The following is a 16809-nucleotide window of genomic DNA, read 5'->3' as shown; positions in this document are numbered from 1 at the left end:
TTAAGACTTTGGGCCAATACTGTCAATGACCTCATACCATTCCGTCTTCTTTCCACTTCTGTGGATCACCCAGCAGCAGTAACGATGATTCTGGCCAGCTCCTGATACCCCCCTCCACAGTCAGGGGAAGGTCAGTTATTTTTTGATCCCCATGGGAGAGAGAGAGAGCTCCTCAATCAGTATCCTAAAATAGTCAGCCATTCTCAGCTGCTGGGCTGGAGTCCCTCCAGGGGAGAGCAGAGGCAATACAAACTCACCAGCTGGGTGCGAGAGCGAAGCCACCAAAACAGGAGCTCAGAGACACTTCTCAAGAAGATTCTGCCTACTCAAAAATCTTTATTCTTTTTTGTTGAGGAGCTAGGTGTTCGCTGTTTTTTATTTTCTTATTTTATTTAAAGGGAAACCAGTGAATTGAAAATGAGACTAAATATTGCCATCTTCTTTGGGGCTCTCTTTGGTGCTTTGGGGGTTTTACTCTTTTTGGTGGCTTTTGGATCAGATTATTGGCTTCTTGCGACTGAAGTGGGAAAGTGTTCAGGTGAACAGAATGTGCGTTTCTTCTTCACAATATTGTTGTACTTGATAGTAATGAGGATAGCTTTATGTATCCTCTTGAAATCTGAAAATGGTAGTGGAATGTCTATTTCTTCATAGAAGAGATATGTAGAAAGCTACTGATCATCATTATTTGGGAAAAAGTACATTGCTTAAAAAATTTCCTGGAGGTAATTATTTACATTATGTTCCGTGTGTTGATGGTAAGTTACTTCATTTGCGTTCTGTACAGATAGAAAACGTCACTTTCCACCATGAAGGGTTCTTCTGGAGATGTTGGTTTAATGGGATTGTGGAAGAGAATGATTCCAATATCTGGCAGTTCTGGTACAGTAAGTGAAATTCAGCTTTATTTTCCCCCTTGGCTTTAAAATAAAAATGAACAGTTTCTCATTTGGTGCATGTCACTTATAAAATAGGATTGGATTCTTAGTTGTAGAATCTCAATAGGATATCTTCCAAATGTTCATAAAGTGATTCCTTTTTATTAAGTAGAAATGGCTATAGGAATAATTATTTTCTAACATGAAATTGGAGTCTGAATATTTATGGCAAAATTGAATAATCCGCTGTTTCCTTGCTCATGTTTAAAATATACCAACCCTAATAAACAAAACAGATATTATCTATAGTATTTTTTTCGAGTGTCTGTTATTGCTATGTTGCAAATAAATGCTTTTATTTTTTTTGGCTATTTTTTGGGGGCTTGAAACCCCAAGTTTAAAAATCCAGAATTCAAGATGTATTATTTTATATTAATAGCTTCAAAGTTTAAAAAAATCTTCTTTATAACAAAACAATGATCAGCAGTGGCAGATGAAAGCTTGCTCTATTTGGGCTTAAACCAAGTTTGTGGGCAATATTAAGAAATGCTTTGCTTTTGATGTTTCCATTCTCTCATAGAAACTTTAAAGTTCTTTTCTGAAGTAGAATAGCTCCTTAAAAATATGATGCATTCTTTGAACTGCTTTTCCTACGTTGTGTTAATCTTTGAAAATCAATTCACTGAAAATAGCTAGCCTTTATCTTATTGCATCCAGCAATGAAAGAACCGTTTATTACCTTCGAACTTATTGTGGGTTGAAATTATCAGTCTTCTTATCAAAATACTCCTGTGATAAATCAAAGTATGGTATTTAAACAATAGTCAAGATCATGGAATATAACATAAAAATATGAGATCACAGAAGACGAGTCAACGGTAAATGGCATATGTAAAAGGAACAAAGTAATGATGAAATGGCATTTTGAGAGAAATATTTCATAGAGTTTCTGATTGTCATTTGGGGGAGGAGAATAAGCATGTGATCTGCCAATGAAAATTATTTAGACTTTGGTAAAGTGGAGTAGGTCAGACTTTGCAAGAGGAAGAGTTTGCCAAGACTTAGAGAAGGAAAGAGTATTTTACTCCTTAGAGGGTATATGATGAAATCTTCACGATGTCAAACAACATTAAAATTCTTTCTTGTGGTTTCTTCAAATGCTAAAAATGTACTTGAATTATTAACTTGTATGGTCTATCATTTACACCTTTTCCCTGAAAATAGAATATAGAAGAAATTTTCTATTAATTAGAACCAATCAAGGTTAAATCTAAATTTATTAGATTTTTAAATGACTATTTTTTGAATACCTACTATGTGCTAGGCATTATGTTAGGAATTGGAGAATATAGTTGTGAAAACGAATGAAATCTGGTGCTTTCAATTTTAGGGTGATATTAAGGGCATTCTCTCCCTTGAATTAGGTCATGAGCTAGATGTTTTAAATGAATCCACTTTCCAGGTCCCCTGTGCTTTACCATATGAGGTTTTTAAGGAAGTTCCCTCCCTTATTCAATAATTCTCTGAATTTGTTGATCTAACCTATAGTTTTATTTTGCTTGTGTACCCCCAGATCCTGTATTTCTCTTCTGTTAGGAACAAACCTTCACTCAGCTTCTCAGTAACAAATACCTTTGTTCTGCTCTCCTTCCTAGCCAATCAGCCACCATTGAAGAACTGCACGCATGCTTACCTGTCGCCATATCCCTTCATGAGAGGAGAGCACAACTCGACCTCCTATGACTCTGCAGTTAGTAAGTACCTCTTTCCTCAGAGGGCCTCTGAGAGGGGCCTGTCTTTCTGAAAGATGCCCACCACAGCATTTCTGTGGGCGATTAAAAAATAATTTAACATTTATAATTTCAACATGTTTTTTGATACCAGTCTGTTATGTATAAAATAATAAGATGCCATTTTTAAAACACCATTTATAATCTTAATAAAATACAACTTTGGTCTAAAATTAAAGCCATTGTAATTTGCTTTCTACTTATAAAGATAATTTTTTTAAAAGTGTGTTTTCTGATATGAAAGTAGTGGTGTACATCAGGAAGAACTGCTCCTTAAGATGTAAAACTGGTCTTACAATGGAAAATATTGGAGTATACACCCTGATTTTAAAACATCTTTTTGCAGTTGTTACACATAAGAATATGATTATGCTACTGTATTTCTGCAAAATGATTGAACTTTGCTGTGTGTGATATCCCATAGAAGAAGTAGAGTCTGATGTCATTAACTAGGAGTCATGATTACCTGAATTCTTTCATGTTTTCATACTATTTTTTCTATAGAAAATATATAAACTAAGTTTCTATAGAAAGTACACAATATATAGTACACAAATCTAATTTTAGAAAGTACATAAGCTCAGTATGTCAACTTTATTCTCAGCTGGTTTCATGAAGTTTTTAATATTGTTTATCCAAACCTTAAAACTAGGGTTGGTACAGAATTTACCAATGTCATAAACAAAGCCAAAAAATATCTGTTTTTCAAAGAAGATACTTAATATATTTAACATTCTGAATAAATGTGTATTAGTCAGGATTCTCCGGACAATCAGTAGGGGATTATATGTGGGTGTGTGTGTGTGTGTGTGTGTGTGTGTGTGTGTGTGTGTGTGTATATATATACAAAGAGAGATTGAGGTTGATTGATTGATTGATGGAGAGATTTTAAGGAATTGGCTCATACTATTGTGGAGGCTGGCAAGTCTGAAATCTGGAGCAAGCCTGCAGCTGGAGATTCAGATAAGACTTGATGTTGTGGTCTTGAGTCTGAACGCTGGAAACTCGGGTAGAATATCTGTGGTGCAATCTTGGGGAGAGTTCCTTCTTCTTCAGGAAACCTGTCTTTGTTCTTAAGTCCTTCAACTGATTGGATGAGGCCCACCTCCTCATTCTAGAGGATAATCTACTTTACTTATAGTCTGCTGATAGTAAATGCTCATCACATCTAAAAAAATACCTTTACAGCAGCATCTAGACTACTGTTTGATCAAGCAACTGGGCACCATAGTCTAACTAAGTTGGCACATAAAATTAACCATCACAGAACTTAATGAATTTTTACATCATTCATCCATTTTTTCATCTTTATATAAAATTTGTATTTCCACACATTATAATTTTGTTCTGAGTTTGTCAAAGCTGTAGCATCTGCTTATATCACATCATTAACATGACGTTTTATGGAGCGGGTGTGGGTCCGGATAGGAAAAGGGGTGAGGACGCAGCTGTGCTTGTCCACCAGGCTTGCGTGTGCTCAGAGGGTCTGTGGCTGTCGGCCTTGAAGCGTGTGCAGCGGAGATGCTTTTCCCATTGAAAACCTCATGAGACACCTCATTCACACTAGCCAGACCCTCTTACATCGTGGATGACACGGACCCTCTCACTGACGAGAGAACAGATGGCATGGGAAGAGCAGGATAAACCATTTTTAAAAAATATTTATTTATTTATTTATTTATTTATTTTATTTTTGGCTGCATTGCGTCTTCGTTGCTGCACCCGGGCTGTCTCTAGTGTGGCGAGCGGGGGCTGCTCTTTGTTGCGGTGTGCGGGCTTCTCACTGCAGTGGCTTCTCTTGTTGCAGAGCACGGGCTCTAGGTGCGCGGGCTTCAGTAGTTGTGGCACGTGGGCTCAGTAGTTGTGGCTCGCAGGCTCTAGAGCGCAGGCTCAGTAGTTGTGGCACACGGGCTCTAGAGCACAGGCTCAGTAGTTGTGGCTCACGGGCTTAGTTGCTCCGCAGCATGTGGGATCTTCCCAGACCAGGGCTCGAACCCGTGTCCCTTGCATTAGCAGGCGGATTCTTAACTACTGCGCCACCAGGGAAGTCCCAAACCATTTAATCATATACTACAAAAAGTTACAAAAAATTATGAAAATGGTACCCCTTCCTTGTCATTCTTTCTGGAACATTAGGTATTTGCATAAATATTAGTATTGCTGTTGTTGATACTCATATGTTGAGGTCCTGTGATAAGATAGGTATTGTAAGTACCATATATTTAAAAATGAATCTACATATTTGAAAAGTTTGCACCTCAAGGAGATAGTGGAGAACTTGAAAAACAAGGTAACGTTATCTGTGCATAATAATTACAATGGATAAGGATAGTAAATGCATGTCAGAAAAATTACACTGCAATTACATTAGGATTATTATGTGGCATTACATATAATTACTGTGTCATTTTTTGAATCTAGTGACAAAACTGTATTCCATTTTGTTTAAATTGTCAAACTCCTCTTTGGCACACATATTGTAACTCCTTATTCACTTTAAGCAACTTTATCAAACATTCTAAGTAAAAATGACTGAGGTGGGAAGAGGTATGTCCTACAGCAGAAATACTATATGCAAGTTTCATTTATCTTCATAATACTGTACAATGATATGTGGCATTATATTTGGGTGATTATTTTATTGTTTCCTTTATCTAGGAGAAGGACATAGATTTCATCAAAAAGATTCCACCTGGTTGAAAGTGTGTGCTTCCTGGTTAATGAGGCCACATAGACTTCACTAGACTCCAGAACTACTCTTTGGCTTCATAGCTTCTTAATTATCAGGCATCATACATTTGCCAGCTTATCTTAGGAAAATTCAAAGTATTGTTTGTGAAATCTGATGTATCGTGGCCTGGCAAATTATTGGTAAAATGTCTTTGTATTCTCCTGATTTTTTACAGTTACAGTTAGCCAATATTTGAAATCAGTGAAAATGATACAGTGGTGGATGGTTTTTCTGGAAAGTCTTATTTTAGAATTATTGGATATTACTGATGAAATTATTCTTTTTCATGATAAGGAGGCTGAGACTCAGAGAAGCCATGTGATTCTGTCTTCACGCAGCTGATCACTGGCAGAACTAATGTAAGGTCCAAGTCTCTGGGTGTTTATTGATAATCTTATAAACTACAGTGAATGAAAAGGCTGATTTTAGTTCTTAGTATTAAATCTTTTTAAGTATAAGTCTTTTAGTTGGATCTCAATAAAAGAACAGAGTAAACTTATGTTGGCTTTTTCTGCCTTTCTGTCTGATCCTGACTTGTGTATACAGTCTGGTCTAATTCATTGTTTCCTTTATTTTTGTCTTAATCTCAGATGCATACAATCATGGTTCAAATCTAGTCATTTGGATGGTTGACCAAGCTTAGAGGGGGTGATCTAATTCTCAGAATTATTTTCTGAGCTAGGACTGTGCTTCAAAGTCCATTAAACAATTTCATTACCTTTTGATATGTCAGAATTTAGATTTTCTGGTTTGTTTCATGCTTAAATTCAGTCATAGTTCATTAATTCGGTAACATTTGATGATGATGTACTGAATGTAGATTAATTTTCAAGGTAACTCAATCCTTGAGTGAATCAGTCATTTCTTTTTGGTGTCCCCATAGCCTTTGATCACACCCATCAGAGTGCTCCTTGTACTTAACTGTAGTTGTTTGTTTACTGGGCTTCTTAATTATTTATTCCAACTCCCCAAAGGCACAGAATGTAACCTACTCAAATTTATATCACCAGAGCTTAGTGTAGCGCCTGGTCCCCCATCCCCACTAATACTTGGACTAGACCAGGTTCTCCTTTATAAAAACCATGCTTTAATTTGATAATTTGTAGCACAGATTTTAATCATTTACTTGCATAATTATTTTGTTCATGTATTCCTTCCTGATTCAACTCTAAGCTCCACTGCTGTGACGTCTTTTATGTTTGACTCACCATTGTATCCACTGTAGACTGAATATTTTTGTAGAATTAATATTTCTTGAGAGTCTCCACTAACTGTGCTGTACTCTGGTGCTGATACTGATGCCCTGAGTAACTAATAATGTGTGTAGGAATTTTTTAAACCTTTACTAAATGGACTGTGGTTACTCTTAATTTTTTTTTTCATACTTTTTATAATTTTTTAGGTCTTCAACATTGTTTTCACGTGTCAACTGTCCTTTGCTTTTATTGTCAATATTTATTTATTTACTTTTCTTTTCTGGTCTGTTCATCCTTCACTCATAAAAATTACAGGGTGATGTGAATGATGTAAGACTAGATGCAGGAAAGCAGCTAGGCAAGATATTAATCAGCAGCACATCAAGCTGGAAGTAGCAGAAAACAAACAGCAACTAAAACATAAGGGCTATTTTTCTCCCACAATAAGAAGTTCAGAAGCAGCTGCTATAATGATGTTGTCAGGGACCCAGGCCCTTTCAACCTTTTCTTCCACCATCCTTGGCAGGTGGATAGCCCCTGTCATGTTCTTCCATCTTCAGAAGAGCAGGCATGTCCCTAGAATTCTCCCGTAGATTTCTGCCAATGCTTTCTTCATTGGAACTGTGTCACAGGGCCTTGCTGGGCTGGGATGTGGAGTTGTTTGCTTTCTAGCCTGTGTGGCAGAGGAGGAGAAGGGAGAAGGGCTGGGAGTGTTGATGGATCAACCCAGAGCAGCCTCCTCAGGGGACCAGCATCGTAATCCTGCCTGGAAGTTATCAGGGCAGGACAAGGGTGAGGCAGCAAAGGTGAAAAGGGAGTGATGGATAGAAATGATATTTAAAGAGTTAAATGTAAAACTTGGTAGCCAAACAAAAGAAAGCTGGAGGAATCTAAGACGATGAAGACATTGCCTTTTGAACAAGATGCAATTCAGTTTAAACAACATACAATCAAGGTAATATGGTCACTTTCCTCCAGACAATAAATATTATTTTAGGGTATTTCTTTCCAGTCTTTTTTTACGTGCATATTGTACATTGTTTTAATCATTATAAATGCAAATGTATATCTCACTTTTCTATTTTTACGTCAGCACATATGTCTCCATATTTGTGCCTAATAGTTTCTCAGATTTTAAATGCTAGTTGCCACCTCCACATTAAATATGATTTTATGTGTGTTATATTTGTCATAATTTGTTTTGGTTCTTCAGATTATGTTTTCATAAATGTGAATGGTGGTGAATCAAAAGATAGGAATAAAATTGCATTATCGTTATTGTGCCAAGGTACCAAATTGCTTGCCAACCAGCACTGAACTGTGAATTATTTCAAGAAAATTTGGTAGGGAGGATAGAAATATGAGAATCAGGAGGAGGTGGCATGTTTTGAAGTGGAGGATGGGGATTTAGTTTGGATTTAGACACAGTAAATTTGGGTTGATGGTGGAATACCAGTTTGAAATAATTCAACAAGGAGCTTGATGTGCAGAACTGACGATTAATTTAAAAGACATTAATTAGCACAACTGATAATGATCAGGAATTGCAGACATGGTTTTTGATATCAGATATAATCTTCAAGAAAAAATGTCATAGGAAAGGAGATGGTAAAATATCAGTTATACATAGGAGAAGGAAAGAAGCGAGGACAGTCCAGAAAGGAGAAGGAGAAAGTGGTATTGAGAAGCAAGCCAATGGGCAGACTGGTGTGTTGTCAGAGGCGCCTACACAGGTGAGAGTCTTGGGAAAGACGTGGTGGTCCTCAGTGCAGGTGTAGAGTGAATGAGAACGAGAAGGGGGCAAAAAGGAATTGGATAACATGCTGATAATGAAGAAGTTCTGGTGGCTCCTGGTAGCTCCCTCCCCACCAAGGACCCATAAAGAGGCCCATAAGGTCAGCTCCTTTGAAATATAAACCCACAGGCCCTGCTGGTTTGGCCTGAGACTTCCAGACCTTGTGCTCTGTGTCCCACTTCTGTGCACGGCCCGTCCCCTTGGGTGGAGCCTGAGGGCCCTGCTCTCTCTTCGTGGCAATGCCTTTCCCCTCCATTTTCCTGTGCATTCTGTCACCTGATCCTCCTGAGAGCCAAGCCCTACCGCAGGCTTCCTCCTCCTCTTCTCCCAGGAGAGGCCAGAAGGCAGCCATCCTCCTAAAGGGGGGCAGAGCAGCACGATGATAGGAACGTGACACCTCACACTGGGTGTCCACGGGGGACGAGAAGTGAGGAAGCGGAGACCTTTGCAATTAGCCAACACTGGGACTTGGAATAGCAACCAAAAGAGCACAGCCTTGCAGAGAGCACCAGGTCCTCACAAAACAATCCCGTGCTTCACGCTACAAGGCAAGGTAAACCGTAAAAATGAATGCCCTTATACACCACAGCTTTAAACAGCAAGTAAATGAATTAAGATTTGAGTCAAGAGTTAATATAAATTCTTAAATAATTGAGGAGACACATCAACATGTCATAGGAATCTAATCACATAGGGATCCCCACGTCCCAACTCTACTTACAAATCAATTATGCTAGTGTAGCTGGATCTTATGTAGCAATTTTTTTGTGTTCGTATGTGGTGATTCTGGACATTGTTGTAAATTCACCAAATAGTTTTAAATACTTCTGCTCTGCCTTAGTTGTGTAGAAAAAAAAAGCATACTCTGCAAAGTTTAATGGAAAATACAATTCGTCTTTTTTTTTTTTTTGTCACAAATGTCAAGTACCTAGATATTTGGAAATACCTTAACATTCACTTAATTTCCTACTGTTCATTCAGACATTTGGGATCATGCAGCCATGACGACAGACACAGAGCGATATTACCGGGGGGCTGTACTTCCTGGTTTCCTGCTGACTTTTCATCTGTGGCCCCAGTGTGGGCTCTCTTGTGTTCAGGTTAAAGTGCTGCCCACAGGGCAACTCGCTCAGGCTTCACAGGCTGCAGCTCCTGAGGGTACCATTGGCTTTTCAGTTCCAGGGCCCAGCATCAAAGCTGTCATTAAAAATCACTTTTTCAGAGAGTGCTATTTTGCGTTCTCTACAATTTAGTCACGGGCATCTAAGGATTGGTTGGCAGTTTATGTCATTCCCTCCAATAATGGGGACAATTGCTTTCTATAAACAAGACTGGTTATTTACAACAATGTGGGTCTGCTTCCCTTCACAGAGGACAGGCTGCAGCCTTGACAGAAGCTTCTGGTAACATCTGAGGAGCTGTCAGCCACACTCGGAAGTAGAAATCCCCTCTAATGATAGGGCACCTCCTGGTGCTTAGACCAGGGTTTCTCAGCCTCAGCATGCTGACATTTGGGGCCAGATGATTGTTGTGGGAGGGATGGTGTGCTATTCCCTGCCCTTGTGGAGCTGCCATTCTAGTGAGGGGAGGCAGACAAAGCAACATAAAATAAGCCAATTATATAGTACATTGGAAAATGACAAGTGCCCGGAGAAACATAAAACATGGAAAGAGGCTGGAAACTAAGGGGCCTGGGGTAGCAGAGGCAGGGGAGATATGAGCTCTATTATGTGAGGTGTCTGTTAAGTAAGGTCTTTGGACCATTTTTTAAAAATTGAGTTGTTTGTTTTCTTATTGTTGAGTTTTAATAGTTCCTTGTATACTTTGGATCAGTGTTTTATCAGATGTGTCTTTTGCAAATATTTTCTTCCAGGCTGTAGCTTGTCTTTTCATTCTCTTGACATTGTCTCTTGCAGAGCAGAAGTTTTTAATTTTAATAAAGTCCAGCTTATCAATTATTTCTTTCATGGATTGTTCCTTTGGTGTTGTGTCTAAAACGCCATCATCATACCCAAGGTTTTCCTTATATTGTTTTTTAAGGATTTTATAGTTTTACATCTTACTTTTAAGGCTACGATCCATTTTTAGTTAATTTTTGTGAAGAGTGTAAGGTCTGTATCTAGTTTCATTTTTTTTGCACGCCGATGTCCACTTGTTTCAGCAGAATTTTCTTTGCTCCATTTTATTGTCTTTGCTCCTTTGTCAAATATCAGTTGTTTATATTTTTGTGGGTCTATTTCTAGGCTCTCTGTTCTGTGCCATTGATCTATATATGTCTGCTCTTTTGCCAATACCACACTATCTTGATTACGCTAGCTTTTTTTTTTTTTAATTTTATTTATTTATCTATGGCTGTGTTGGGTCTTCGTTTCTGTGCGAGGGCTTTCTCTAGTTGTGGCAAATGGGGGCCACTCTTCATCGCGGTGCGTGGACCTCTCACTATCGCGGCCTCTCTTGTTGCGGAGCACAGGCTCCAGACGCGCAGGCTCAGCAATTGTGGCTCACGGGCCTAGTTGCTCCGCGGCATGTGGGATCCTCCCAGACCAGAGCTCGAACCCGTGTTCCCTGCATTGGCAGGCAGATTCTCAACCACTGCGCCACCAGGGAAGCCCCACGCTAGCTTTATGGTAAGTCTTTAAGACAGGTAGTACCAGTCCTCCAACTTGGATTTTCTTCAATATTGTACTAGCTATTCTGGGTCATTTGCTTCTCCGTATAAATTTTAGAATCAGTTTGTTTATATCTACAAAATAACTTGCTGGAATTTTTATTGGAATTGCATTGAATGTATAGATCAAGTTAAGAAGAACTGACAGCTTGACAATATTAAGTCTTACTACTCTGGACATGGAACATCTCTCCATTTATTTAATTCTTTGATTTTGTTTATCAGATTTGTAGTTTTCCTCATATAAATCTTGTACATATTTTGTTAGATTTATACCTAAATATTTCTTTTAGGGGGCTCTAATGTAAATGGCATTTGTTTTTAATTTCAAGTTCCACTTGTTTATTGCTGGTATAGAGGAAATCGATTGCCTTTTCTGTATTACCCTTGTGTCCTGCAACCTTGTTATAATAACTCATTAGTTCCAGGAGTCTTTAATGGATTCTTTCAGATTTTCTTCCTAGATGATCATGTCGTCTACAGACAAAAACAGCTTTATTTCTTCCTTCTCAATATATATAACTTTTATTTCTTTTTCTTATCTAATTGCATAATTAAGATTTCCAGTGTGGTTGAAAAGGAGTGGTGAGAGGCGACATCCTTGTCTTATTTCTGATGTTAGTGGGAAAGCTTCAAGTTTCTCACCATTAAGAATGATATTAGGGCTTCCCTGGTGGCGCAGTGGTTGAGAATCTGCTTGCCAATGCAGGGGACACGGGTTCGAGCTCTGGTCTGGGAGGATCCCACATGCTGCGGAGCGGCTGGGCCCGTGAGCCACAGTTACTGAGCCTGCGCGTCTGGAGCCTGTGCTCCGCAACAAGAGGGGCCGCGATGGTGGGAGGCCCGCGCACCGCGATGAAGAGTGGCCCCCGCTTGCCGCAACTAGAGAAAGCCCTCGCACAGAAATGAAGACCCAACACAGCCATAAATCAATAAATAAAAACAAACAAACAAACAAACAAACAAAAAAACAGTTAACATCATACCAAACATACATATAATTTAAAAAAAAAAAAGAATGATATTAGCTGTAGGGTTTTTGTAAATATGCATTATGAACTTGAGGAATTTCCCCTTTATTCCTAGTTTGCTGAGAGTTTTTATCCTGAATGGATGTTGGATTTTGTCAAATGTTTGTTCTACATCTACTGATGTATGATCATGTGATTTTTCTTTCTTAGCCTGTTGATGTGATGGTTTACATAAACTGATGTTTGTATGTTGAAGCAGCCATGCATACCTGGGATAAATTCTACTTGATCATGGTGTATATAATTCTTTTTGTACATTGTTGGATTCAGTTAGCTAATATTTTGTTGATGATTTCTGCATCTGTGTTCATGAGTGATATTGATTGTAGTTTTCTTTCCTTGTAATGTCTGGTTTTGATATTAAGATAACACTGACCTCATAGGATGAGTTAGGAAATATGACCTCTGCTTCTTTTCCTCTGGGATATTGTAGAGAATTGGTATAATTTCTTCCTTACATGTTTGATAGAAATTAACAGTAAACCCATCTGGGCCTAGTGCTTTCCTGTTTAGGAAGTTTATTAATTACTGATTCAATTTCTGTAATGTATATATGTTTATTCGGATTGTCTGTTTCTTCTTGTTTGAGTTTTGGCAGATTGTGTCTTTCAAGGGATTAGTCCATTTCAACTACATTGTCAGATTTTGGGGCATAGAGCTGTTCATAGTATTCTTTTATTACCTCTTTAATGTCTACAGGACCTGTAGTGATGTCATCTCTTTCATATCTGATGTTAGCAGTTTGTGTCCTTTCTATTTTTTCCTTAGAGAGCCTGGCTAGAGACATTGATTTTACTGATCTTTTCAAAGAACTATCTTCTGGTTTTGTTGATTTTCTCTATTGATTTTCTACAAATTCTTGATTTCTGCTCTAATTCATATTATTTCTTTGCTTCTTCTTATTTTGGATTTAATTTGCTCTGCTTTTTCTAATTTCTTAAGGTAGAAACTTAGATTATTGATTTTAGATCTTTCTTCTCTTCTAATATAGGAATTCAGTGCTATAAATTTCCGTCTAAGCACTGCTTTCCCTGCATCCCACACATTTTGATAAATTGTGTTTTCATTTTCATTTAGTTGAAGCTATTTTTTAAATTTCTTTTGAGATTTCTTCTTTGATTGATGTGTTATTTAGAAGTGTGTTTTATAATCACTGTGTATTTGGGGATTTTTCTGTTATCTTTCTGTTATTTATTTTTAATTTAATTCTATTGTGGTGTGAGAGCAGACTTTGTTTGATTTCTGTTCTTTTAAATTTGTTAAATTATGTTTTATGGCCCAGAATGTTGTCTATCTTAGTGACTATTTCATGTGAGTTTGAAAAAAAATGTGTATTCTGCTTCTGTTGTGTGAAGTACTCTATAGATATTTATTACAGTTGTCCCTGGGTATCTGCTGGAGATTGTTTCCAGGATCCACCAGGTGTACCAAAATCCATAGATGCTCAAGTCCCACAGTTGGTACTCTGCACCTGCAGGATGCACATCTGTGGATTCAACCAACTGTGGATTGCAAACTTAATACATGATCTGAGGTTAGTCGAATCCATGGATGTGGACCTGGTGGCTACAAAGGGACAATCATATATTTTTTGAGAAAATTCCACATGTTAGTGGACCCATGCTGTTCAAACCCGTGTCGTCCAGGGCCGCAACTGTATATCCAGTTGATGGTGTTGTTGAGTCTAGCTATGTCCTTACCGATTTTCTGCCTGAAGGATTTGTCTATTCTGATAGAGAGGTGTTGAAGTCTCCCACTGTAATAGTGAATTCATCCTTTTCTCCTTTCAGTTCTATCAGTTTTTGCCTCATGTAGTTTGATACTCTGTTGTTAGGTACATGTACATTAAGGCAAAGTGGACTTTTAGTTAGTGTATTGTACCATTTATACTTAATGTTATTATTGATATGTTGGGCCTTAACCCTGCCATTTTAATTTTTGTTTTCTATTTGCTCTGTCTGTTTTTCATTTCTATTTTCTTTATCCTGTCTTTCTATGGGTTACTTGAATTTTTAAAAATTCCATTCCAGGCCATTCCATTTGATTTATATGTGTTTTAGAGTATATCTCCTCTCTCTACACTGTTTAGATCATCCACTGAGTTTTTATTTTGGGCTACTATATTTTTTGTTTCTAAATTTTCCTTTTGGTTCTTCTTTATATCTTTTATTTATTTGCCAGTAACTTTTGTTTTCTCTTCAATTTGGGTCAAGCATATACGTATTTACTCTTTGAGACGTTTTTATCCTGATTCACTCAAAATCATTCTTAGATAATTCTAACATCTCTATTCTGTATTGACATCTATTGAGTGATCTATTTCATTGAAGTTGAGATTTTTCTGGTTCTTGGATGACTCATCATCTTTTAAAATTAAAACCAGGAATTAGGATGTATTATGTTATGAGACTCTAGATCTTCTGTTTTGGTTGGCTTTTTTTGATACTGCTCCTGCAGGAGAAGGGGTGGGCTTTGCCTCAATAAAATCAGGTGGGATGGAATTCCACGCTCCCCATTTAGTCTGTGTTGACATAAGGAGAACTCTTCTTGGTACTGCTGGGCAGTAGTGAAAGTTCTGGCTTCCTACTATGTTTCCACTGATACCATCCTGACCAGGAGGGGCAGGATTGAATCATTACAACTTTAACCATGGTTGCCATTGACATGGTAGGTATGCAAAGGTAGCCTAATTACTACTGGGTGGTGATGAAAGTCCTGGAATCTCCACTAAGCCTCCTCTGATACCACCCCAGGGGGAAAGGCTGTCTAATTTCCACCTTGTAGGGGTGAAAGTCCAGGTTCCCCACGTGGTCTCCACTGTCACTGTGAATGGTGGCCTCATTACCCTGCAGAGATCAAAGTCCTGACTCCATATTCAGCTTTCTCTGATACATCCATGTGTGTGTGTGGAGTTGGGAGAGGGCACCTTACCACAGTCTATCAAGAGTCAAAGACTAGGTTCCCCTCTTGGTATTTGCTGATCACAGTGGAGTTGGGGCCAACGTTTTATTCTGCAGTGTTTGGTGTCAGGTGGTTATTTACTAAAAGTTTCCTGCTTTGATAGGTAGCCCCTTACCTGGTTCTTTGGACAAACAGCTTTTGTTGGGAATTTTTTGACTGTGATTGTTGGCATTTCTGTGTTGCTTGCTTTTCCATCCCCACTGACACCACAGGATGGGAGCTGACCATTACCACCTGTGGTGATAAAAGTCCCACCTCCCTTCCTTCTCTGGCATTTCCCTAGCAGGGCGGTTGGGCCTGCTGTTGTCTGTGTCCATTGCCATTTCCTGGTTATTGGCTCCCCTAGCTCTAGGTATAGGATGAATGAGCAAAAACAAAACCCAGGGAACTCACCATCACATCATTCCTTGGGTTCCAAGTTTCCTAGTTGGTCTTCTTCTCTTCCTTCTTTCTGAATCTTCTTCTGTTTGTTTCATAGATAATCGGCAGGGATTTTAGTTGTGATTAAAAGAAACAATAGGGAAAAGTATGTTTGCTTCATCTTCCTGGAAGCAGAAGTTCAGTTTATCTAGTTACATTCTGAAGGAACAGCTGACCAGATTTGCTGATGGTTCATTTTGAGGTGTGAGGGAAAGAGCAGAGTTAATGATGACACTTTTTGTCCTTAGCAACTGGAGGGATGAAGTTGTTATTTTTAGAGATGGGGAAAGCTGGCGTAGAGTTGATTGTTAAGAGGAAGCTTTGGAGTTTTCAGACCTGTTAGGTTGAGGACACCTAGTAGAGATGTTATGTAGGCTTTTGGATCGCAGAGTCTAGAGTTAAAGGTTGCTTTTTGAGCAGAAACTGTGCATTTGGCAGTCATTGCATGGAGGTATATTTAAACCATGGGGCAAGATAAGAGCTTTTGGAGAGTGAGTGTAGAGAGAAAGGAGGTCGATCCAAGCACGGAGCCCTAGGCTGCTCTGTTGTTCAGAGGTCAGGAAGAAGAGGAGAGACCCACAAAGGAGACTGAGGATGGGCAGCTAGGGAAGCAGGAAGCAAACCAGGAGAGTATGGTGTTCTGGAAACCAGAAAGAGAAAGCTTTTCTCAGAGAAGGGAGTGAAAAGCTTGGCCAAATGCTGCTAAGAAGTAGAGTAGGGCGTGGACTGAGAGCTGACCCTTGAATTTCGCAAGCTGTCCACAGCAATTTGACCTAGTGTTTTGCAACCTGGATTTCTTTCTTCTTGGGCTCACTACCACTATTTCCCCTTTGACAGATCACATTTTGTGTAATCTCTTTTTTCTTTCTTTTACTTTTAAATGATAATATATGAATGGTAAACATAAGTACTGCTTGATAAATTTCAGTGCTGGCATGAGGGATTAGATCCAGTGAGTTTATGAATAATTGGAGCCATTAATTGCACAAAGGCACCATCATAATTTCTTCAGAGTTGTTCATTTATATCCTTATTTCTTGTTTCTGCATGTCGAAACCTACTAATCTACTGACAAATATATAAAGAAAGAAAAATGTTATTTATTTTATAAAAATCATTAATATCACAAGAAAATGACTTATTTTATTTCTTATGATAAGCTCCTATTGTGTGCAGTCATTGGGCTAGCCCACCTACTTTTTATTTTACAAAGATTGTCTGCTTGGATCTTGATGACAGTGCTGTGAGGTAGAGTTCATTGCTGCCATTTCAAGGCCAAGGAAACTTAGAGCATTTGGGTTTCTCAACTCAAAGTTCATGCTCTGCAGTGAGCTGCCTC

General features: G+C 38.5%; 1 protein-coding gene across 6 annotated transcripts in view; it reads left to right on the top strand.

The window, feature by feature from the left end:
• Positions 1–210: 210 nt before the first annotated feature.
• TMEM182 (transmembrane protein 182) overlaps positions 211–16809 on the top strand; it is a 373493-nt gene continuing 356894 nt past the window's right edge. For 4 of the 6 annotated variants that reach the window (XR_005022394.1, XR_005022393.1, XR_005022392.1 and 1 more), the window contains exons 1-3: positions 212–549; positions 788–887; positions 2534–2632. Coding sequence is in view for 2 of the 6 variants with exons in the window: in XM_036873081.1 (XP_036728976.1) it covers positions 418–549; positions 788–887; positions 2534–2632 (331 nt within the window). In the remaining 4 variants the exon portion in view is untranslated. Of the gene's footprint in view, positions 550–787; positions 888–2533; positions 2633–16809 lie in introns of all 6 variants that reach the window. The other 2 variants (XM_036873081.1, XM_036873082.1) reach the window with 2 other exon arrangements.

The sequence above is a fragment of the Balaenoptera musculus genome, chromosome 13, assembly GCF_009873245.2.
Source record: "Balaenoptera musculus isolate JJ_BM4_2016_0621 chromosome 13, mBalMus1.pri.v3, whole genome shotgun sequence".
NCBI classification, from domain to species: domain Eukaryota; kingdom Metazoa; phylum Chordata; class Mammalia; order Artiodactyla; family Balaenopteridae; genus Balaenoptera; species Balaenoptera musculus.
The sequence above is the reverse complement of the archived record's forward strand: the minus strand, read 5'-3'. Positions and strand labels throughout refer to the sequence as shown.